Here is a 25,973-nt window from a genome sequence, read left to right as displayed (position 1 = left end):
TAAGCATGAGTCCGGAAGAGGAAGACGGAACTCGTGACGTATGTCTCTGCATTGTCCAATGGGAGCGTGTTTACAGTATCTCATCAACATGACGTATCTTGGGTCAATTCACTTTTCAGGCTAAATAAGAAAGAATGAAATTCAACCCTACAATTCATAATTTATATATATTTTCTTTTAAAACACTTTCTGAAACACTGTTGTACAACTCTTCAACTCCTGGCTTTGTGAATTCCATAACTTTATACCTGTAACAGAAGTGCACATTTGTTTTAATGTTGTCCAAGCAAACAGATATATGTTTAAAATCATATCTTCTTCTATGGTCCATATCCTCTGAACTAAACTCAAATATCTTCTGTAATTGTTTTGGTAACAATCTGTTTTTCGCTCTGTACACCACTAATAATGTTTGTAGTTCAACCAAATCCATGATTTTCAGCAAGCCTGCTCTGAAATCCTCTTTATGAATAATTATTATCGCTCTTTTTTGTAACATAATCAAAGGAGTCATATTACTCTTATATGAGTTGCCCCACGCTTCCAAACAGTAAATAAAATATGGTAAAACCAGTGTGCAATACAACATCCTCATGCAGTATAGGCCTACATTCGTATCCAACTCATATTTTACTTTGTTCAAAATAAATATACTTTTGGCCACCGTGGCCAATCAGGATGGAATATGATAAATCAAACAGACCTGTCTTGATCACATGACTATAGAGATCATGTGTACCGATTAGCGTGAAATTTGGATAAAATCTGAAGGAGTAATAAGTAATGTGTTTTACATATGTGGGCCTCCTGATGTCGCTATAAAGAGTAGATGTGAAAAATACAGGGCAAAGGTTTTTCCTTGGCCTCTAGAGAGTGTGCATACAAAGTTTTAAACAGATCTGTGCAGTTATAGGTAATAGGCCAGTTATAGCGCCACCATGAGGCTGATTTGAGAAGTTTCAAGTCGCATTTGTTCCTCGGACTATAGTGGGAATGTGCCTGCAAAATTTCACGGAAATCACACAATGTGTTCATGATTTGCGGCATTTTGTTCAAAACTGAATACTCATGCATTATCTCAAAGGGCACCTACGGACGGCTGCAATTCGAAACTGGCCCCCGTAAAATCTGAATCTGAAAAAATGTGAAAGACCAGTTTCGTTGAGTTGCTACAGAGAGACGATGTACCAATTTGCATGATGTTTGGACAAAATCTGTAGGTGTAATGTCCAAAAATGTGTTTTGCAAATATCTGGGGCAGAGGTTCAGCTCTGGCATCCAGAGAGTGTGTGCAGAGTTTGGCTGCGATCAAGCCAACGGAGATTAGCTGTCCACAGACGTACGGACACACGGACACACAGACACACGGGACTGCAAAACATACTCTCCCCCAAGCCTTTGGCTGGTGGAGACAAACTGTTCTTCATTTAGCTGCATAGGAGCCTAAAGGTCAATTTATGCTTTGCATGACTAATGATGTCAAAACGACAAAAATGGGTTGTGGAACTTGTGGAGCACCTTTGCAGATGGATCACCATCACGTACCTCTGAAAAATGAATGGCCACAACATTGTGACGCCTTCACAATGTTGTGTAGTCGACGACGACGTAAGACGACGTAAACTATACCTATACCACAAAGACAACTTTCACTTCCTTTCAATTCCATATTTCGTGGAATTTTGGTTCCATTTGTACAATCTGAGACCTAAATTATCACTAAGGAGTAAGGATTGTACATTGTAGAATGGTGTCCCAGAGATAAAATTCATATCAAATGGGAGTCCGTGGTCTATCTATTCTATTGCATCAAACTGTAGGTCCTTGAAAAAAAATCACACCTGTGTGAAGTGACTGGTGCAACTCCGTGTGGGGGTCCCCGGGGAGTCCCCAGAAGTGCCAGACAGAGTTAGCGTGTGGCGGTCCCCAGGGGGTCCCTGTACCGTTAATGTGTGTGTGTGTGTGTGTGTGTGTGTGTGTGTGTGTGTGTGTGCGTGTGCGTGTGCGTGTGTGTGTGTGTGTGTTATGCTGCGCAACGGGAGTTCCATTTGTACACTCTCAGAGTTATGGCGGTCGTTTGAGTAACAAGTAAACACTGTGCTGCACTAAACCCAAAAAAATCAGTATCAGGTAGGAAGAGGCCAAATATCTTGCATAATATGGCTGCTGAATGCGTAGAGCCTATAGTCCTCACAAAGTGTTATTTCTCAAGTTCTACTTGAAATAATGAGACAGGAATGATGTCAGCACTCAGCAGCAGTGGATAATATGATGGTATATGCATGGGACCAGAGTGTCATTGAGAGGAGGCAGCAGGAGATTGGAGGAGGTATGGAAGAGAAAATGGGACTATGGCTCCTGCAGTGCCGGTTCTAGGCCTTTTGAGGCCCTAGGCAACATATTTTTCTGAGGCCCCCCCCTCCTGCTTTGCCACGCCGGGGGGGGGGGTCCGGGGGGGGCGCAAGCCTACCCGGGGTCCAGAAAAAATTGTAAATTTGCCATGAAAATGCTTCAATCTGGTGCACTTTGAGATCAAAATTAAGAAGCTAGGTGGGGGCCACATGTGGCCAGTAGCCCATGTAAGGGATAGGGGATACATGAAAAAATATATACAATAGCACGCCGTTTTTCATCATTTTTGAGGATTTTAAAAAAATGAAAAAATGAAAGAAACGATGGGTTATAGCCCATGTTTTTTGAAATTTTGAAAAAAAAAGTTATCCTCGTTTCTCATCATTTTGGACCATGGGCTATAGCCCATATCGTACGGCATACTATAGCACGCCGTTTTTCATCATTTTTGAGGATTTGGAAAAAATGAAAAAAACGATGGGTTATATTGAAGCGTGCACCTACACACACACAGGCGCACATGCGTATGCACACCTGGACCTGTAAATGAACAACACAAAAACTAAGGCACTGGTGTCGGACTTCTGGTTTACCGGAACGGGGTTCAACTCCCTGCAGTGCCCTGCTCAATGTGTTGTATTTACCGGAAAGGATGGGAAACATTAGCAAATTGCGGAGGATGGGAAACATTAGCAAATTGCGGAGTGTTTAAAAAAAAATCCGCAATTTCCGCAATTTCCAATTTCCGCAATTTCCGCAATTTTCAATTTCTGCAATTTCCGCAATTTCCAATTTCCGCAATTTCCGCTCCTGACATGGAGCGGTCGGTCGGTGAGAGAGCCAGAGAAGGGTATGGGTGGAGAGAGAGAGATAATGCGTATAGGTGTGGAGAACATAGGATGGAGGGAATAATGTGTGCATGCGTGCGTGCGTGCGTGTGTGCATGCGTGTGAATTGGGTGAGGCTAAGCGGGTTGAGCAAGCGATTAAAGTTGTCATTTCAGCCCATCTTAGAGAAAATGGGAAAGGCTTGTTCGTAATGACCTGGGAGTGAGTGAGTGTGTGTGTGTGTGTGTGTGTGTGTGTGTGCGTGCGTGCGTGCGTGCGTGCGTGCGTGCGTGCGTGTGTGCGCGTAGAGGTAATGGGAAATGCTTGTCAGTGGTGGTCGTGCACCAGTGAGTGTGACGTCCCGCGGGATGAAGGAAGTGGAAAAACGGCCAAATCACAGCGAGGGATCTTTAACCCCTTGTCTGCCGCTCCCACCAGAGGTCATTCAGCTGAGAAATGCTGTCTTTCTATAGCGCCTTTTATCCAAAGGGCTTCACAGTCAAGTCCATTACTCACTTTTACATTGAGTGTGTCATTTTCTAAATACTTTTTATTTCTACTCCAGTGGCAAATAATGTATACTTTATTACTTTATTACTATTAGAAAATGTTACTTTATAGATTTAGATTATTAGAAAACGGGCAATTCTATTTTACACATTTGGTCCACGATATCCCGATATCCAGGATGACCAACGTCATGTTCGATAACTGTTTAATCTTGTATATCCATATTTTACCATTTTATACTTTGTCGTACTGTATGACTGTGTTGTACAAAAGCAGTTAAACTAGTTTGGTTTTGGACATTTGAAAGTGGTTAAGTCTGTGTGAATATCATAAACATCTAAGCCTATTAACACAAGTTTGTAACTAAATAACTAAATTAGACCCATTGGAACACAGGTATTTTTCCATTTCTTGGAAAGTAACAGGTTTTTGCCATACAAGGTTTTCACCCGACAGTGACTTCATGTTTGCAAAGAAGCACCATATTGTCAAACAAATAATCACGCAGAGAGATCAAAGTTTGGTATTGATGTTTTACTAGAAAAAAAATAAACCAAATCAAATGGAAAGGAAGAGAGAGAAATAAGAGTGTTAAAGCCAAGAGTGTTTAGTGGACAGTAAACAGCAGAGATCAACTTTTAGCCGCCTGGAAATTAAAATATTGTGTGCTGGAGGTGGCTTAGCAAACAGACAGACAGACAGACAAACAAACAAACAAACAAACAAACAAACAAGCACCATCATCTAGACATAAATGTTCATGTAGGTGTTTTGGAGAAGGCTTTCATATAGCGTAACTGTCTCTTTTTATGGTTTTTATCTTGACGGCACCTTTCAACAGAACAGTATGATGATAATCATATAATAGGGTGAAACACTCAAAACAATTATTATTTGAACTTTTGTGAAAACCCATTTGACATTTGAAATTGGGACAACTCTGGCCACACCGGGACGTCTGGTCACTGACCAATGCTCAACACAAAGTGGAATTTGACTTTAACTGCCCACAGCACTCCTCTGAGACACAGACTTAGCAGACACCGATGGTGCCATCTTATAATGAGCATTAGTGGGGACCCATTACACGAAGATAAGGTCTGAAAGTGATTAAGTGCTCGCCCGAGTGCAGGTTCAGGCCATCAGAAGACGTCAGGGGTTCTATTCTCCAGTCCTTTTCCGATGTCTGGTGTGACTGGGGATCATTGAGATGCACTTTGCGCATTCTGGTAGTAAACACAAGATGAAGGGGAAAGGTGAGAAGATGAAAGGAAGATGAGATGGAGAGACGTTGGTGGGAGGGGGGCGGTGGCGTGGGGTAAGACGGTGCAGTGATGTGGATGGATATGAGGCCAAAAGACAGGAGAGGGAAAAGAGAGGTGTTGAATGGAAGGCTGACACCATTTTCTTAGAGATATATATAATCTTTTGTATCTTTATCATTATATCAACAAATTGACGCAGAATTGTATTTTGTTATTCAATTGTCCTTTTATAAATTATGTTCATTCTTCACTCCACTATATGTAACACTCTGAAATGTGCTATACAAAGATAGCTAATTTGCCTTGCCTTAGTAAGTACAACATTGCTGTTGGGTGGAAACCTTTTAAATGCCCAAATCATTCAAAATGGTGAAAATAGCCAATCGACAACCTCGCCTCGCAGTGTTGTGAGCTTGTAGATCGGCTATTTTCACTAATTATGTGCAACACTCTTGTATGATGAAGATGAAGCAATTCTTTTTTTTTAATAAACAAAAAAAGAACATGAAACGTTATGAGATTTCTGCCCGACAGCAGCGACAATATTTGTGTTACTGTAATTCTATAATACTCCAATAATCACATTTTTGCTTCCTCAAACTTTCCCATCACAAGATATTTCATCTGCTCTTTATCCCAACACAGCAGATTCAGAATTAGAAAGTGGCTCATTTGAATGCAGGCAAGTCAACCTTTATCCAAATGTCCACAATAGCTCTTGTCAAAGTGAAAAGTGCCACTCATTTTGAACGATGTACAGACCCAAAGTGAATGCCCAAAGCAGCTGATATTATTTAAAGGGGACCTATTTACTTACGTTATATGTTTTTCAGTGGTTCCCAAACATTTTAGTTCAAGACCCAAAAGCGAAATCTTATGTCTCCCCAGGACCCAAACTAGTGGATTTTTTCCCCTAATTTAATTGCATTAATAAAAAACAAAACAAACAAACAACAAAAAACGAATCTGTGTTTTGGGAAACAGTGCTAAAAACATACTGGTCCAGTGACCTCTCCTTCCCATCAATGAAAATGACAGTTGACCAACGGTAAATGACAGTTGACCAACGGTAAATGACAGTTGACCAACGGTAAATGACAGTTGACCAACGGTAAATGTCAGTTGACCAACGGTAAATGACAGTTGACCAAACGATTGACGAAAAAAGCCTAAAGAAGAAAAAAAAGGTGAGACGAACCAACGAAACCATGAGGAAACAAAACACTGATACTTCTCATGTGGGTGCAGAGGAAACAACCCTGTGTATGACACATGTTTACGTGTGACTGTGCCTGTGCAAGTGTCACATAAACATTCAGTGTTGACGAGGACACACAAAGACAAGTGGCACATCAATATTGTCTAGTTATAAAAAACAGCCGTTGAACAGAACAGTATGCCGTGGCCTCCCACAATCTGTAATCGTTGTTTTTCTATAGCTTTCTATAGACGTATAGATATATATTCATTTGTATTATATATAATATGTAGATTTATAAAAAAAGATTTCTTCTTAATTACAAGTAGTGGCATTTTTTCATCTTTTATATCCATTATTGCAATGAATAGTTTATTTAAGATGGTTAAAAAAGAGAGGTGAATAAAGTTTTGCTATGCAAGGTATTTACAACGGTTTCTTAAAAAGCAAGCTTTCTGATATGGTCGTGTAACCTTTTCCCCACACACTGTTAAATACATTGATCCCAAATGACCCCCAACGTGATCATTAAATAAACTACTTTTGAAATAACTGTATAGTAGCTAAGTCTATAGAGCCAGACCGATATATCGGCCATAATTTTACAACATCGGCATCGAGATTTATACAGCTAATGTGTCACAATTTCAAACGACTTCCAACCTGGTGTCCTTATAATTGGGCAATCTAAAAAATAGCAGATCTACAAGCTCATGAGTTATTTTTGTATCTATCTAAACCTGTTTACAGTTCTGCAAATAGTCTGTTTTTCAAATTGAAATAGAAAATGCTGCACTGTTTTAGGTTGGATTAGCATCCCGACGCAAAGATCTGGCATCAGTCGGGCTCTAGTTACTGTACATCTGCTGCACGTAGGCCTATTCTATAGTGAAAATAACGTACAGTAGACAAAGATTGGGAAGGTGGTTGTACAAACAGTGACATGTGTGACCATGCACAAAATGAGAAGCTTGGAAACCGCGATTAATCTTTTCAAAAGAAAGGCTACTTTTCCCAAAGTTGTAGGAAACAATAATAGACACATTGATACCTGAAGTGCATTGGTGTTGGTAGTCATTTGAGATCCACCCCATGTAATATATTGTATATACACATATATTTTACACATATGTATATACAGTATATGTGTTATGTTTACGACGTATATATTTATAGCTTTCCTCCCCATCATGTTTCACAATATACAGCCTTCTGTTTCACACTCTGCAAAAAAGTGATCATCTATTAATTATTTAGCATTTACTACTGTCATGAAGATGTTTGTTGATGAAGAATTTCATTAATTACTACGTTTTTATTTTCTTTTTACAAACACCTGTGGATTCTATGGCTGTGTTTCAGCCACCTGCGCAGTGAGTTGGAGGTTATTTCTGTTTTGTCTTTCTTTTCTTTTTCTTTTTTTTTTGACCGAGTATCATCATGATTTCGTCTTGGAAACCGGCCCAGTATGTGGAGTAAGAAAGCATGTTTGCTCGTTCAGTTCGAACAGTCCATGGCAACGTATCAGGTTTGCACAGTCCGAAGATTTTCAAGTTTACAGTTTTCTGGTCTTCTAAGGATGAGTTATTTTTTTCTGTCTCTCCTGGTGCTCAGTCTTTGCAGGCAAGTCAAAAATGACGATGAATGACGATGATGATGACGATGACTCGTTTGTTCTTGAAGTGTGATTTGCTAGTAAGGCGTTGTCAGGGTTGTTGGTGTGGCTTTAAGGTCGATATCGTCCAAAAGAGCAGTCCTTTCATCGTTGGCCTTCGTCATCATCATTGTCATTTTATTCATAATAACCGTGTTTTCCTGTCCCTTTGTCAAATGGTTAATGGTGTGTCCCCCAAAAAATACTCCAATGAGATTTCGGGAGCAGTCGTCATGGTCATTTGTTTTTTAGTTTTCTTGTCCCTCTTCGTTGAACTTCACTTGTTTGTAGTAGAATGGCATCAAGAGAGTGAGATGGCTGTGTACTGTGCATGTGTGTGAGTGTGTGTGTTTAAGCGTGTGTGGCGTATGTGTGTGTGTGTGTGTGTGTGTGTGTGTGTGTGTGTGCGTGCGTGCGTGTGTGTGACTGTGTGTATGCGTGCGTGCGTGCGTGTGTGTGTTTGTGTGTGTGTGTAAACATGTGCGAGAATGAGCGTCGTCTTGACGCACGTGTACGTCCTAATGTACGTACCGTATGTCACGTGCGTGCCGTGTACCACCGCATACACATGGAGCTGTATGTAAATGTAACCCAAGTCAATGCATGAACGTTGTCGTGTATGCGTAATTCACCTACTTGTACAATGTATGCATATGAAGTGTGTGTGTGTGTGTGTGTGTGTGTGTGTGTGTGTGTGTGTATGTGTGTGTGCGTGTACGTGCATGTGTATGTGTATGTGTGTGTGTGTGTGTGTGTGTGTTGACATAAGGCACGACGGGTGTTTTTGGTTCTCAGGGCAGGCCGGAGGAGATCACCGCAAGGCCAGGGTGTCGGAGAGAGGCGTGGCCTATGTGAGAGGCGTGGCCTATGTGCACGGCTTTCGGGCAGTCCGGGGTCAGGACACGCCCGTTCTCCCCCACGCTTCCCGTGATGGACAGACGGGCCTTGTTGCGCATGGCTTCAGAGAACGTCAGCTGTCCACATGAAGTGAGCAGGACAGGAGAGGTGGGGGGGGGGGGGGGGGGAAAGAGAGAAAGAGTGAGATTTTGCGAGAGAAAATGCCCTGGACACATACGCTAATATACACACAAAACGTATGTGCATGCATGCGCACACACATGCATCCGTCTACATGTACTACACACATGTAAACACGTTTGAGTTGTGGAACGCCAGGCAGCTCATAATCCATACACGTATTCATGTTATGATGATGACCCTTACAGGTCCATTCATACACTCGCAGAGTTACAGACATGTACAGTAAGTGTCCGTTTGGAACCCTCTCATAACCCTGAGAGTCCATGGACCCCACTTTGAGAACCACTGATATAAATGATCCAGTCCTATAGCTGATCAGGATACAGCAGATAAACAAAGTAACAGTAACATTATCACCGGTAACCTGCATTTACATAGCCGTGACTAAACCAATTTACTGCTAGGGGCCTATCACCAAAGATGGAAGGCTTTCAGTAATTTAATGGGCTTAATGTAGGCTACTCTAGGACCAATGGTTTCATATAACAAAAGCATGACTTTGTATATCACTTGAAAACAAGGCAGGTGCATATACAAAACGAGATGAGCCCATTGCCAGCTCAGCACCGTTCCAGTTCCATAACGATAAGGGTCGGGGTCAGTAATATTCTATTTTAATAAGTTGCACATAGTACCTGACAATGAAAGTATATAAGATTTTGCATCTAGAAATGATATGAAAACGGGTATTGTTAACAAACTTTCAAAAGAGCAATTGCAATGAGGAAGAAAAGCATGGCCAATTCATCACAAGCCTTGACCCGTCCTTGGTTATCAGCTTCGGGTTTTGATTTATGCTAAGCTCCATCCCGTTGGTGCCAGGCCCCTCCCATTTGGAGCTACATATTTTAACATACATGTCACAATGAAACAGTGTATACATGTAACATAACAATGCACATATTAATGGCACTGACGAAGGCCTGCGCGCCCAAACACGTTTGTCTGGTTTGACTGCGGATCATCATTATTAAACAAGACTCTTACTACATATTAATTTAATAGCACTATGAAACAATATGTATCATAATGATAATGGATTATGGGTTGTCTGGCATTCATGCAGTAAAGAGTGAGCTACGTGAAGGCTTTCTATCACGTCACAGATAGTTCACATGTCACAAACTATAGGCTACCACGTGCTGTGCAAACATGAACAGACCAACAAACAAACAAACAAACAAAAGCAGAGAGCAGGCAGCAATCAACAACAATTTTCAATCGACCCGTGTGTTTTGGTTTTAGACATCTGCATTTCAACATGTGACCATGCATTTCAGGGCTCTGGGTATAGAGTCTCAACAAGGTATGGTAAAGATTTTTCGAAGGAAAGGATTTGGAAGGTGAGGACTTTGCAGAGACAAAGGGGAGATCTTGGGAGTGATTTTGGTGTCAGATTTATAGAGAGGGATCGACTGACTATACTGCTCAGAGAAGGCATGATGCGTTGAAGAGAGTTACTCAGTGATGTTTCGTTAAAGGATGACTGTTAATCTTGGATTAAAAAGTACATTTACTCAAGTGCTCAATTCAGAGGTTCTTTTACTTATTTTCTTTTCAGTACATATTTGAAAACTGTAGTCACTTTGTTGATTTAGATTATTCAAAATGTACAGCTTACAATGCGTGGCATCACACGTCAGCAATTTTCAAATTGGTGTTAGACACATTTGGCATGTTTCTTTGTTTCTTTTATAGGTATGTTTTGATGCCAATATGTTTGTACTAAGAATACAGAACATTTCCTTGTAACACTGCATTTCTATTGTTATATCGTTACACATTTTAACAACAACAATGTCCTGCTGACAATAGATGAGAGGCCTTATATACTAAAATGTTTGAAATATTATATTGGTTTTAGAAGTGATTCTGTCCATATTAGATCAAAGATAAAAATTTAATATAGAGACTAAAACTGAGAAAAACACTTTAATTCTGTTATGGAATATTTTAGGACTTGACGACTATCTGCTTGATCAGTAAAGTAAGTTAGCCTTGCCGAGCCATAAGGTCCATAGGGCAGAAGCCTAAATTTTGTTTCTGTAGCGTGAGGCAGCTTGATGTACAAGTAAAGTACACCCCACTGGACATTACGCTATTATGTCGCAGGGACCCTTAATGCTGAGTGCCAAGCAGGGAGGCATTGCAGGGTCCCATTTGTCAGAGACTTTGGTATAACCTGGTCGGGAATCGAACCCCGACCTCCCAGTCCCAGGGCGGACACTCTAACTGAGCTGCACTGCTTGATCAGTACATGAGTATAACGACCGGGATTTGAACCCAGGTGTAGCGCACAGGAAAGGTCATAATGTCAAGGAACATCTTCCTAGGTCCATGGTTCTCAAACTATTTAATTTCAAGGAACAACTCAGAGTTACAGACCCTGTGAGGGTCCATTTGGAACCGAGTGTCTCTGGACCCCACTTCTGAAACCACTGATACGCCAAGTTATGGGTATCGGAATCGGGAAGGAAAAACGATATCGGTACGGTATACATCTCTACTTGAGACCCCATGTCTCTCTGCTTCATCAGAACGGTTGTTTTCTTATTACTTTCTGTTCTTTCCTACAATATATCTGTTATGACTCATATCCGCTGTTCACTTAATGCATGACCAGCAGATATGAGTCAGACTCATAACAGGATATTGTCACTGTTGGGAGCTGGAAACCCTTTCTGTCCAAAATTGTGTGTGTGTGTGTGTGTGTGTGTGTGTGTGCCAAACAGTAACAAATCGATACACAGTGATAAAGTAATAATAACCATAGCGTTCGGTACGTGATGTGCTGATCCAGCAGATAAATGTCAATCCTAAAATGCATCGTAATCATAACAAGATTATATCAAATGCTTTGTCCCAGAAGTTGTCTCAGTTATTAAAGGAAACTACAATCCAGTCTCCGTGGCACGCAGGTATACGTTAAGCTTCTTCCTACATGGTGCTTGTTTATGTCCTGGCATGAGTCCTGCCTACTTTATTAAACTCTCTGTATTACAGCTGTGATGGTTGAGAGAGAGAGAGAGAGAGAGAGAGAGAGAGAGAGAGAGAGAGAGGGGGTGAGGGGGTTCTCTCTTCTTCACAGACATGGATTAAGCCTAAATCCTACACTAAAAAGAACATTGAACTGTCGTAGAAACGAAACCCTATAGTGTCTTTCCCTTTTCACAGAAGGGTCAACATCACTGTTCAATGGAGATTGTAACACCCCCAATCAAGGTTGGTGAACATGTCAGCAGACATTTTTGGACTGTATAAATACGCTGCAAAAGCATGTACTGTATATACTAACATACATACTTTACATATGTACGCACGAACGCACGCACGCACGCACGCACGCACACACACACACACACACACACACACACACACACACACACACACACACACACACACACACACACACACACACACACACACACACACACACACACACACACACACACACACACACACACACGCACACACGCACACACACACACACACACACACACCTTTACTTCAACATCACTGAAGTAGCAACTCTATGAGGTGTTTAGTTGACCAGTTATTCGTTATCATGACCATTTCTCCTGATTAGGACGTTAGATGAAGGGGAGCACAACTCCAGCCCTGAATAACACTAAATAGTTCCAACGAACATCCCAACAGTTTCTTGCCATCTCCCCTTGCTACACCAGCAACCTGCTCCATGTGTCTTGCGGCAAAAACAGTGTGGTAAAACACCAATAACTTTCTAGTTTCCTAACCACCTGACGAAATGACTCGCTTTTTCATGCCCTTAGAGATCATTCTGCAACTTATTATGTTTGAGCTACTTGGCAAAATTGAATGACAGCTTTATTTAGTATTTTTGTGTTAAAATGCTGTTGTAGGAGTGGTTGTGCCACAGGTTTGCAATACTTTGGCCAAATGACAAAGTCATATTTGTAACAACACTATATCCATTTAAGGGTATTTTTGCACATTTGTCACAGTACATTTGCACATGATTACATGTTGTACCTCTGGTAAAACAGACCTGAGTTGCAACTGCACTTGGTAGGCTTTGTTCTTTCAGACTATAGCCTACGCCAAATCTCGCTGCCTGAAAATAACCGATCTACATACGTACTCACAACACGACACATTGGGGCGCATTGACAATTTTCCGCAAACAGTGTAGAACAGTGTATAAAACAGTGTAAAAATGACACTGTTTTATATACTGTTTTTACACACCCGTAAGGAACTGTTTGGAACCCTGGAGCCTCCCCCCCCCCCCTCCCTTATGTAAAGTACTGACTGCGGTGCACAGAGAAATGCACATTCTGTATTTATCCTGTTGGATATGTTGGGCATGGAGTTGTGTGTCCCCAGTACTACAAGGCTGAGTTCCTTCTTTTTTTCATCATTCCTAGAGTACAATGCAGGTGCCTAGTCAAGTCATTAACCAAGATCATCATCATCATCATCATCATCATCATCATCATCATCATCATCATCTGCAGCCAAAGACGATGGAACCAAATCTGCAGTCACACAAAGCGAAGCCCCGGTCTAGACCAGGGTGAAGCGTACTATAGATAATGACTTAACAAAACACAAATCAGAAGCAAACAATCTGAATGCAAGGAAAAATCGACCAAATGAAATCCATGAATTCAATCAATGAAAAAAACATAAAGATCAATAGTTAGAAATGTAGAATGTGAAAAGCTCTCAGAATGGCGAAAACAAACAAACGAAACATAAACACGAAAAGACGATGTTGGTTCCACAATGCTTGACCACATACTCAATACCACGGACAACATGTTAGCACGGGGCACACATCCTGCCGCGGACATCTACATGTCACAATACAAATAAACTCTACAGCCACATACAGTATACCCCCACCTAATAGGGTAGCACTCTAAATCCTACCCCTATATCTTGACCCCCTCGGAGCCGTACACGTTGTACCCCTCCCTATAAGTGGCTAGATTCTGGGTGCTGGGGGAGGGGCTGGGGCAGTGAGGGGGGCTAAGGTCCACCTTCATTCGCTTGGCTTCCGCCCGCGACTTGTAGCAGAACTCCACCAGGGCCACCAACATGGCCAGGCCCAGGCCCCCCACCAGGATGTAGAAAACCCCCGCCACGTTGGACAGGCTCAGGGCCTGGGACGACTTATCCTGGAGTGTGAGTGGTGGGGGGGGGGGGCAGGGAGGAAGTAGGTTGGGGAAGGGTGGAATTAAGGAGATGTGGTAGGGTGCAAGGGAGTAATTAAGGGTTTAGGGTAGAGTGCAAGGGAATAATTATGGGGTTAGGGTAGGGTGCAAGGGGAATAATTGAGGGGTTATAGGGTAGGGTGCAAGGGGAAGAATTGAGGGGTCAGGGTAGGGTGCAAGAGGAATAATTGAGGGGTTAGGGTAGGGTGCAAGGGGAAGAATTGAGTGTTTAGGGTAAAGGTGCAAAAGAAGAATTGAGTGTTTAGGGTAAAGGTGCAAAAGAAGAATTGAGTGGTTAGGGTAAGGTGCAAGGGAGGAAGTAAAGGGTTGGGGTAGGGTGCAAGGGATTAATTAAGGGGTTAGGGTATGGTGCAAGTAAATTGGGGTAGGGAGCGAGGGAGGACGTAAGGGGTTAGGGTAGAAAGGAAAGGGAAGTGCCATGGAGGCGGTAATGAGAACAGAAAGAGGATGGGGTACAGGGATAAATGAGGACACAAGGTTAGACAGAACAGGAATATGAGACAAGGATACAAAGTACTTGTCATTTTATCATTGCACTAGTATCATATACTACACTACGACTAGAGTTACTACTACTGTTACTACTACTGTTACTACTACAACAACTATGACAGACACTGCTTTAGCATCAATCTATTCAAATACACATTTTGCTACTGATTCTACTACGTCAACACATGTACAACACAACATAGATTAACAGCTACTCAAAACATGTCATTTTACAAACCTAAATGTGTAAAAAAAAACACAAAAATACTTTAAAAGATCCTACAGCAGGCCTTTGGTGGTGCGATGATCGATTCTGATTGACTGTCAGACTAGAGTATTATTCATCTCTGAGAGCTTCAGTGAAATTATAGATTATAACAGTTTCTCATCTATTCTTAGGCTGCAGTTTTTTTCTGATGCTGTTTCAACTAGAGCAACCAATGTACATCTTATTAAAAGATATACTGAAAATATGAATTAATTATAACAAAATGATCTCATTACAAGATACTATTTCCAGCGAATAGCCATGCATGTGTGCTAAGAATGACACAGATGCAATTGCTATAGCATTCATTCAGACTTTATGGGTCAGTGCATGAGATCAAACAGTATCAAATCTTCAGTGAATATATGGGTGTTGTTAACATGAAGAAACATAGCTTAATTGGTGTCTATGGGCAACTTTGTAATGAAAATAGAAACATTATATCCAATATAAAAGAAACCATGGCTGCATCCAATATTCAATACTACTAACATACTATTTAGTACGCCGAATTATTGGTAGTATATGACACTTTTTTGTATGTCTGAAATCTACTCAATAGTGTGAAATGTTTACAAAATTTAGGGAAACTTAAGCCCAAACCACACCAAAGGGTCGAGACGGGACGAGACGGTTTTAGCGGTGTGATATGTCCTGTTGCACGTCGACCCACGTCGACCCAAGTTGAACCAAGTGATTCAACTGGTTCAATTCAATGGCCCAAACCACACCAATGAGTTGCCATGCAACTCCTCGTAACCGTTTGGTTGCAAGGAGTTGCATGGCGACCCTTTGGTGTGGTTTGGACTTTACAGTATGCAATACTGGTGCACTATACACTTATAAATAAGTGTATAGTGCCCCATAATGCAATATGGTCGCTGTGACAATAACATACATGGCATGCAGCGACCAAACCTCTGGCGTAAAGTTAATTGCTCATCTATTTAAACATATTATTTCTCAATTATTAAACACACCGGCCTATAATGTAGTTATTTGTGTATAACTAAAGACGTGTCCAACAAAACATCATTTAACTGCTTTACACAGTGATGGAACAGTAACAGGTATGTGTAGTACCTATACTTTGTCACAGGATGGGGCACTTTCTCCAATATTCTGCGTGGTCTGATTAGTACATTCAAACTTAAACATGCTATTGTATTGTATGCTCTCAAAAGTATGTAGGGAAATCACAATTATGCTCTATGTGTGTGTGTGTGTGTGTGTGTGTGTGTGTGTATGTGTGTGTGTGCATACGTGCGTGCATACGTGCGTGCACACGCAGTACCGACCAGTGTATGTGTCTTTTCAAGTGTGATTTGGTCCTGCTTTTATCCGTTGCTACACACACACACACAAGGTTTGGCATAGAAGGGCTGCGGCCACCGCTTAAAAAATAGCATAGGGCCTATACTGAGTAGTATGTGCATAGCATGTGATTTCAGATGCAGCCATTGTGTTGTGTAGTCAGAATACTGAAGATGAACTGAGATGGTGCTGCTAATCTAAGCAACAGTTAAATAGTGTAATCTGGAGGGTGTTCAGGATGAGTTCAGGCTAGCGTTTCTGCGTGGGGGTTTCGCAGTAGCATGAGACTGACCTTACTTCCTGAGTCCTTGGGTCCACACTCTCCCTTGTCATACCACCATTTGTTTTTCAGTTTGTCTAAGACGCCTGCTTCGCTCAGTTTCAATACTGCAAGGTTTACCGGGGTTCTTCGCGTGTAAAAATAACATAAATAACATCATAGGTCATGTTATTTTATGTTATTAGTATAATTCACATTTGCATTGGAAAGTTTAGTCATACAAGAAGAGTAACGTCTTCAACAAAGAGCGAGTGACCTAGAGTGGGTCCCACTGAGTACATGTGTGTACGCTCGTTTTTTTGTGGGGCTGGGGGGAGCGAGGGGCTATAGGGGCGAGCTACAGACATATGAGTGGGACCCCCCTTTGTCACTTCATGGTAACGCACCCATGCTGCCCCGGCTGTCCCTGTCCCCAAACGGATGTCAGAGGTCAGCACCGTGAAGACAGGAATATTGGCCACAGGCTCACTCTATATACTGACGGGCAGCGAGAGAGACAGAGGGACAGCGCTGATGTTTTACTATCGATCTAGTGGTTGTCGTAGTCTCTTGAATTAGTTTTAGTCATAGTTTAGTAATCTGAAATGTTTTAGTTTTAGTCTGGTTTTAGTAGTCTAAATACCATAAGATTTTAGTTGATTTTAGTTGTATAATACTAAATGTATTTTGGTGGGTCGTGATGACGTTGAAATGTTTGATTCATACTCAGCTGTGTTCCAAAAATAGCAGAACTACAAGCTCACAAGTCACAACGTGTTTTAGATCAGCTATTTTTCGGACAGTGCAAGCAAGCAACCAATCATAAAGTTATTTATTTTAGTAATACCGGATCTGCTCTCCACCACTACTCCCTCCCTAACATTTTAGATCTGATCTCGACCACTACTCCCTCCCTGCTTAAGCCTTACATAAGCTTGTAGAATGGCTTTTGCTATTTTTTGAACATGTGGGCAATTATGAATGTTTTAGAATTTCTTAAAAACCCCACAATCTGGGTTCCTGATGGTGCCTGGCTGCCTGCACCTCATAACCCGGTGAAATATAGGGACTGCTTTTTATTAGACTACATTGCTATTGTTGTGATTGGTTGGTTGGGGGAGAGATAAATCTGAACGTCTGAATTAGCAATATTTGTCACAATATCTCATAGCTCGTAATACGATAACATTTACATTTCAAAAGAGTCTGTAGAAAATGTAATTGATACAACATTTTTGAGGAATGCCAATCAATTTGAGAAAAAAGAGAATAAAGAAAACTATAGCCTGCCAAGCTACAGTCGGTACAGGATTGTCTCTTATCTTAATTGGAAGTCTTTTAATCTTTTAGTCTCTATTAATTACATGTGGATACTATCATTTATTGATCTGCCATGGGCCTGCCATGAGCATGCAATATGCATGCATTTCACATGAACCGTTCTTTCAATTTCCATATGTTTATGTTCTTCTCTGCTGTCTCTGTCCTTCCCCTCCTCTCCCCAGAGCTGCCATCATATATAATTTGACTCTGAGAGGATACAACATACCCTTTCGTAGTCAAATTAACACTTCAGATTTCACTGTCTTGCGTGGGGCAGAAAATATTCCTGCCTTTGTGGTACAATAATTCCTCTTTTTCTTTCTGTTTCTCACCTTTGTCATTCTCTCTCTCTGTCATACTGGGTAAAAATAAAAATCCTGCTACAAATTTCCTGTGGGACAAAAACATATAATTAAGCTTTCTCCCAAGAAGGGAAAAAGCTCCCAACTTGTACCATTTTCACTTGGTGTTCATTTGAAAAAAAGAAGAAAAAAACCCACAATTAATTTACTCCTGAAATGAAACTATGAGCAACGGCCTTTGTTTGTCGTGGCTCACAGAGATTAAGCACCTCTCCTGTGTCACTGTGACTGCAGGAAAAAAAGCCACCCACCAGGGACAAGAGATGTGACATTTGTACAGTAACTGATCCTTGACACTTGTGCGCTTGAGATGTCACTTTTGTTGCCCCCCTATATCCTCCCTAACCGCTTTGCGACTGTTTGCCAAGGGCAGATGCGAGCGTTACGTACATCCCCGGGGTGGTGGGTTGGGGCAGGGGGCTTGGGGGGTGGGGGTGGGGGGGTAAACGGGCTAGCTGGTGAGCCGGGTCCCACCCCCTCCCCCGATGGTGGGGTTGGGGATGGGCAGACAGTGAGGGCTAACCTTGGAATCCCCGCCCCCGCTGCCACACTCTCCTTTGTCATACCACCACTTGTTTTTCAATTTGTCCAACAGGCCCTGCTCGTTGAGCTTGAGCACGGCCAGGTTGACCGCGTTTCTTTAAAGAGTGAAGAAGGAAGGGGGACAAGATAGATAAGATAGTTTGGTCAGAGCAGAGGAGGGAGGGAGGGATGGAGGGATGAGTGGAGCAGGGATGGATGGATGGGGAGAGGGAGGAAGGATGCACAGAGGGAGGGATGGATGCAGTTCACAGCAAAAAGGAGAGGGGTGGGGGGAGGCAGGCTGAGGGAAGAAGATGGGTTAGTGGGAAAAAGATTCACCCTGGACAACTCTCTCTCTCTCTCCTCTCTCTCTCTCGCTCTCTCTCTCGCTCTCTCTCTCGCGCGCACTCTCTCTCTCTCTCTCTCTCTCTCTCTCTCTCTCGCCCACTCTCTCACTCTTGCGCACTCTCTTTTTTATTTTATTTTCTAACTAGCCAAACACCCGCTGGCTGAACGTTGTGGGTGAATGGTCAGGCACTCAATGTGTTTATGATTTATATTGTCCCTGCGTTGGAATTGGGATGCTGCAGGTCCTGCAGGACGCAACTCAAATCTAGTGGGAGCGGGCAGTGTGTAAGTTGGTGTGGCTGGGAATGTGCGGTTCAAAAGAAAAGGTTACCCAAAAAGGTATATGCATCTATTTATTAACCACTTCAAACGAGACATAAACAATACGATTTCTGAACGAATCGGACCACTGAATGTACCGCTATTGTCTCTCCCCCTGTCTCTGTCTACCATGCAGTAGCATGTATTTCTCTCAGTCTTGTCTCTCTCCCTGTCCCTGTCTACCATGCAGTAGTATCATGTATTTCTCTCTGTCTCTCTCACTGTCCCCGTCTTCCAGGCAGTAGTATCATGTACAGCCAGGTATGTCTGTTTGTCTTTGGCACCATGCACTATTATAATGGGTGGCTGTAGGAAGGTGTCATCCACATTTTATCATCTCGCTGATCATGTTTTTCATGCTGCTCGCATGTTAATGTCCCGCTAGTCTGCTGACTGAGTGTGGCTGAGTGTGTGTGTGTGTGTGTGTGTGTGTGTGTGTGCGCGCGCGCGCGTGTGAGTGTGTGTCATGTCACGTGTGTGAGTGTGTGTGTGTGAGTGTGCAATGCTGTGTATGCATGTGCACACGCAAGTTGTTCACAGCCCTGGGGAGGATGACCTCCACACACAAATCAGGGACACAGAACAAGGCTAAAATAACACGGTCATGCTGTGTGCATGACGTCCGTCACATTTGCCAAAAAAAAAGCATACACACACAAACACATGGGCCCCATTTGGACAGTGACACACGACTTCAAGCTAGCTTTAGTTCACGCAGAAATACTTACTTTCTATCAATTACACACCCCATGAAGCCTTGAATTCACTCAATTTGAGAGTGAAGTCAATTTGAGACTCAATGAGACTAAATAAGTACTTTTTGTTTAAATTAATACAATTTGGTTCCGAAATAAATCGACTTATTTGTTCTATAATGGAGACGGTGTAAATGTATTCTGTGCTGCTGCGGCTTTTCTTTAGTTAGATTTAGCACCCTCTCTCTTTCACATCTCTCTCTCTCTGTCTCTCCCTCTCTGAAAGGCTGTAATCAACAACGCTCCTCTCATCCCAAAAGGTTAATTGAAACTGTCTTGTTTGGTATAGTCTGTCCGTCTGTCAGATAATCTTTCACCCTGTCAATCTGTGTGTGTGTGTGTGTGTGTGTGTGTGTGTGTGTGTGTGTGTGTGTGTGTGTGTATGAAGTGTCTTTATAACAGACACTTTATAACAAAGAAATATTTATAATGAGCGTTTAATATGAAGCCTCATAAGTAGCCTACATTATAAATTCTACTATAATGCATTCTATGCTGCCACATGTGGAATGACCTACTGTACCAAAACCCATTCAAGGTCTCGACTCCCTCCCCAAACTCAAAACTAACCTAACTAAATGACCTGACCTCAAAATACGTGGACACTTAGGTAGAAGCATCCTCTACCCCCCACCCCTCATTCTCTGTACATTTTGATGATTTGATGATTTTTACACGATTATGTATTGTATTACTGATTAATTAAGCACTATGGACCACAATGGACACTAGCTCCCAGGGATTTTTTTGTTAGGCTTAATGCAAATTTGGTGACGTCGGTGTTCTACTGGTGAGGGGAGGAGAGGGGAGCGGGGGAAGGGGAGGAGCATGGGCTCATACATTATGTTGGTGAACCAATAGGAAGTCAATGTCGGATTCCAGCGCTAGTCTGTCCCGCCCCTCTATGAAAAGCATAGGTCTCTTTCAGGCTATAGGTTAGGATTAGTTAGGCCTTTTAGCATAACTGTACTATACCTGTACTGTTAACAAACGAGCTAATAGTTTTGAATCAATCAATCAATCAATCAATCAATCAATCACAAACTGAGAGGTTTAGAGAGAGAACGTGTCCTCCAGGGTGGCCAAACAAGCAATGAACAATTACATCCAAAAAGGAGAGAGGTAAGAGTTATCACAATATAACATTCAGGTTAATACATTGACATTAATATAAAACAAAGCAAACGTTAAAATAAAAACTGTATCCATAGCTAATCAAATTAATACCAGTCTACTATCCATAATCATCACAGACATTATTATAATCTCAAATAATCTCTCTAATTCTTGCAGGGCCGGCCTGACGTGCACATGCATTCCAAGCCACGTGCACGCTCTTGAAGGAAGGTTTTCCAGTGGTTGGGAGAAGCCAGAGACAGCCGTGGATAGTCCTGTGAATGTCACGGGGGGCCAGGAAAAAGGAACTATCCACCCGCTGTCTGTCACTTTTCCCACGAAAACGGAAAGACCTTCGTAACGCGTTGGAACAATGTAACGTGACTTGGATTCTTGGGGGACATCATTGCGTGACACACAGGGTGAAGTTATAGAACAGGATGTGAGTTGTGTTGTTTGAGTTTGTTTGGGTGAGGCATAAAATGTCAATATTCACTAACAGACTTGGAAAGAAAGAGAAGAGCTCATTAATCAGAATTTGTTGAATCTTGTCTTGTTATTTTTCTTTCTACATTAGACACCAGTACTGTCAAGGAAAGGTGTATATTCTTCCATTCTAACAAGCTAACAATACAATCGCCTAGTGAAGAAAACAAAACCAAACAAACAATTCATATCTCAGAATCATATATTCTGCCACTGGAATAGTGAATTTGGAAAGGTAATGCAGTCTTCAACTCCCTTTCCTCGTCTTTTTTTTTAAGGGAAAAAAAGGAAATGCTGATGGTTTCTGTGTTTCGGTACCCAATCGGGATTCGGAGGTCTTTTCAAATGACCAGATGGGATTGACATTGGATGGATTCAAGTATAATTCAATCAATATTTATTTCATGTTTTTGTAAATGGGATTTTTTAAGTGGGATTTTTCATTTAGTGTTCAGTCCCCCCTTTGGCTAGGCCCCTCTACTTCCGGTTTTCTCACGTCCTGTTTCCTGTTCTTCTATAAATTCAACCCTTGTGGCTCTGGGTGTCATGGCAACAGTCAGGCCACAGCCTGCAGTGGTAGACAACTGGTCTAACATCAGGCTAATCATCATCATCATCATCATCATAAATACTAGCAGCATTATCATATATCTGTCACTGGGGATGGCATGAATGAGGACACAGTGGTTCCCAAAGTGAGGTCTGGGGACCCCCAGGGGCCCGGTGGTTCCAGAGAGTCCCCAGTATAATTATTAATTTGGCTTCAATATTTTACACTTTGGCTATTCAAAAATAGCACATCTACAAGCTCACAATGTCTCACAATGTCTCACAATGTGACACGTTGTGAGCTCGTAGATCAGCTATTTTTTTAATTGTTGAATTTTGGTGAACTTATGGAATAACTTGGAATACAACGCAAAAACTTCTTACAGAGGTCCCTGGCACTTAAACCTTATCAGATGGGGGAGTCCTTGACATGAAAACGTTTGAGAACCACCAACATAAGAGTCAGGACGGAAGACAACATGTACAGATTTACCTGTAAGGTGGTCCTGCGGAGAAAAGGGGGGGTTATGACGAAAACACAGCAAGGCAGGGACAGAAAGGACGAAGGACTGGAGGGGACAAATGAAACAGGAAGACAGCAACAGAACAACACAGCGATGGAGCTAAAGGGCCTCTATGTCAACAGGAGGGTAAAGACACAGATTGGTGCTGTCGAGTGGAAACCTTGTATATCCAAAACTGTTCCTTATTTATTATATAAAAGTAAATAGTGAAAATAGCCGATCAACAAGCTCACAGCGGGTCGCATCGAGACCTGTTGTGATCTTGTAGATCTGTTATTTTCACTGAAATATGGAGATAGGTTTCTGCCCGACAGCAAATAAGTGGATGTGTGATAAGAGCATCACAAATGAAAGACAGAGAAGTCAAGAAATGCCCAGAAACGAACATTGTCTCATACCCACTTCCCAAAACACACACATATCAACCACGTCATGTGAAAACCTCATATCTCCAATTTTAACCTTTTTCGATTTCTTAAACTGGAAGGCGGCATGTTCCTATAGTCTCATTAACGGCAATCTAAAAGTCAATACATTTAGTGTAAATATAAAAACAAACATCAGACGGGAAAACTTAAGACCCTTAATACTTGGAAAACGTCCTGACTCTCTCTTTTGTACCCAGCCGGAGATACAAGGCTTCCCCATGACAGTGGCGATACACATCACATCAATAGACATCCACTGGCATTAAAAACTACACAGTAGGGTAGATGGAATACCATAGCAATAGTATACAGTATGGCCCGTGTGTGGGTTACTGCATCCTATTGTTACACTACTCGACCCACCTTAACTGTGAGCCTTTTGGGGTGGCGATCCCGTAGCCTTTAGAGTCCAGGTTGCCCCCGACTTTCATGGTGTCGCAGGGCTTGCGCTGCTCCGTGTACTCGTTCATGGTGGCCTCCAGGAGGAAGGCGTACTTCCCCTTGGACTTGCGGACGCGCGCCACGCCCTCGGACGTGGTCTTGGTGAAGACTGTGGGCTCGGCCGACTTCATGTACGACCACATCTTCTCGTAGACGGCGATCTTGGACCGCTGGGGGGAGAGGCAAGCGAGAGAGAGAGGAGTTAAGTGTTAAGGAAGATCAAAAGTGAGTTTGAGTTTCATTTAGAGAACTCTAAATTGTGTGTGCTTATGTCCTTGTATAGCCTCGGGAAGCCTGGGGTTAGGGCCCAGGAAATCTGGCCTATAGGAGTGGGAGTGAACCTTGTATTTTCTAACCAATCAGAGTGCAGAGGGGCGTCGTTCCAAATTTGGTGACGTCAGTGTTATCCACTGTGCTCTCCCGGGGAGGGGAGGGATGGAATATGACAAATCTGACTCTTGATCACATGACCAAAGACAGAGTTTGTGCCAATTTGTGTGAGTTATTGACAACATTTGTAGGAGTAGTAGCAAAATATGTTTTTTTGCTACTACTGACGTGTCACGAGGCGTGAGGGACTGACGGCCATATATGGTGGCGTGACGTGTCACGAAGCGTGAGGGACTGACGACCAGTGTGTTGCAGAGTGAAAATAAGGCAGCGTGTCAAACTGTCATCTTTTCCAAAAGCCTTCTGTTATTCCCTCGCTCCTCTTCTCTTCAATGCAGTGATAAAGTGTTGTTCTGTCTGTCTCTCTCTCTCTCTCTCTCTCTCTCTCTCTCTCTCTCACGCACGCATGCACGCACGCACGCGTGTGTGTGTGGCATGTGGAGCCCTGGCTTAATGCACAGGCCTTAAGTGCTGCACGCCTGCACCCCTGGGCATCAGGCTCTGGGGGCACCAAATGCCTGGGCAAAGATGAAAGAAGATGTACTATTGCCAGTAACAGTGCCGGCGTATTGTCCAGGGCCTGCTGACGTCTAATGTAGTGGTGAAACCGTGACGAAACACATCAGCAGCACCCCTCACCCCACTGTTGAAAAAGAAAATAGGTCTTCACAAGAGAATAAGTTGGTTTGCCTCCTCCCAACCATCCCCAACACTGTTTGAGTGTAATCTATATTAATCATATATGTTGTATAATTTCAATCTCAATGTCGTTTGAGAATTTGTTATGAATGCAGAATGGAGAGAATCAATTAATGAATGCCTTTATTGCAGACTCAAGGTCATGTACATGTTAGACAGGCATTTGCGACCGTTATAAATTCAGGCTTTTAAGCCAATGTCTCGTAAGGCTATAGAGGAGTATCTATAGTGCAACTCCTCACAGGGTTACTGATGATGCTATGCACAGACTGAACAGCTTGAAAAGTATTGACTCTTGCAGCCACAAACATTTCACTCGCACTGCACCATCTAGGCCTTTTGAGAGAGAGAGAGAGAGAGAGAGAGAGAGAGAGATTCACTAGTGCATGACGGACACCTATACGCCATAATAGTCACTCATGTCCAAAGGAACATGTTGCCCACACCATAGAATCCTCCCTTTATTCGCCCCCTCTCACTCCAGCCACATTTAGGAGAGGTAGAATGCTATCACATGAATTACCTGGCCGTTGGGTATAGGGGGATGGTTATTTTTACCATTGATGAATGCCTATTCATCCATGATTAGTGGCTTCAGATGCACAAGGGTACAATAATCCATCACCCAAATCACATTAGGAAACCCAGCAATCTCATGAAATTATCTCTTAATCACAGTTTGCTGAGCAACATTATGCAGGAATTGGATGTAATGCAGAGAAAGGGACTTGTTAGCCATTCAACACTGCTGGCACCGTTCTGCTAATGCATTGTCAACCATGTGAATCTTTGACTGGGAGCCCTGCAAAGCCACAGTGTGCAAATTCTATTTTTTTGCGTGACACAGAGAGCCAAGAATACAATAATGTGTCGGGGTTTTTCCTCCATAGTCTGTTATTGTTAAAAGTAAAAGCTGTTATCAATGAGGGACAGAACATCCTATAACTCCACTTGAGCTGGGTTGGGGTAAAGTGGTGATAACATAATGACACTGCATGCAAGTATCTGACAATATGTTGATGAGGCGGTTTTACTTTATTTAAAAAATATATAAGGTTTTCTTTATTTCCTGAAAAAAAACATATGTAGTTTTTGTGTGGAGTTAGCTGGTTTCTGCCCGAAAGCAGAGACATACAGAAGGTTTCCTCCTTACAGCAACGCTGTCTTTGAGTGAATATGTGGCTGCATATAGTCGCTGTGGGCAGAAACCTTGTATCTCAATAGTTTCACACTTTATGTTTCGTTTCGTAATATAATGCTTCATTATACAGTGATGGGCCAGAGTCATGTACAATCTACAAGCTCACAAC

General features: G+C 42.3%; 1 protein-coding gene across 4 annotated transcripts in view; it reads right to left on the bottom strand.

Annotated features, from left to right (window-relative positions):
- Positions 1-5,076: 5,076 nt before the first annotated feature.
- gria4a (glutamate receptor, ionotropic, AMPA 4a) overlaps positions 5,077-25,973 on the bottom strand; it is a 152,625-nt gene continuing 131,728 nt past the window's right edge. For 2 of the 4 annotated variants that reach the window (XM_080772323.1, XM_080772324.1), the window contains exons 15-18: positions 23,497-23,744; positions 16,433-16,547; positions 13,872-14,009; positions 5,077-8,780 (exon numbers count right to left, since the gene is read on the bottom strand). In XM_080772323.1, coding sequence (XP_080628449.1) covers positions 8,598-8,780; positions 13,872-14,009; positions 16,433-16,547; positions 23,497-23,744 — 684 coding nt within the window. In that variant the 3' untranslated portion in view covers positions 5,077-8,597. Of the gene's footprint in view, positions 8,781-13,761; positions 14,010-16,432; positions 16,548-18,607; positions 18,723-23,496; positions 23,745-25,973 lie in introns of all 4 variants that reach the window. The other 2 variants (XM_080772326.1, XM_080772325.1) reach the window with 2 other exon arrangements.

This window comes from Protomyctophum bolini, assembly GCF_963924005.1.
Source record: "Protomyctophum bolini genome assembly, chromosome: 9".
Classification (NCBI taxonomy): domain Eukaryota; kingdom Metazoa; phylum Chordata; class Actinopteri; order Myctophiformes; family Myctophidae; genus Protomyctophum; species Protomyctophum bolini.
This window is presented reverse-complemented; position numbering and strand designations above follow the sequence as displayed.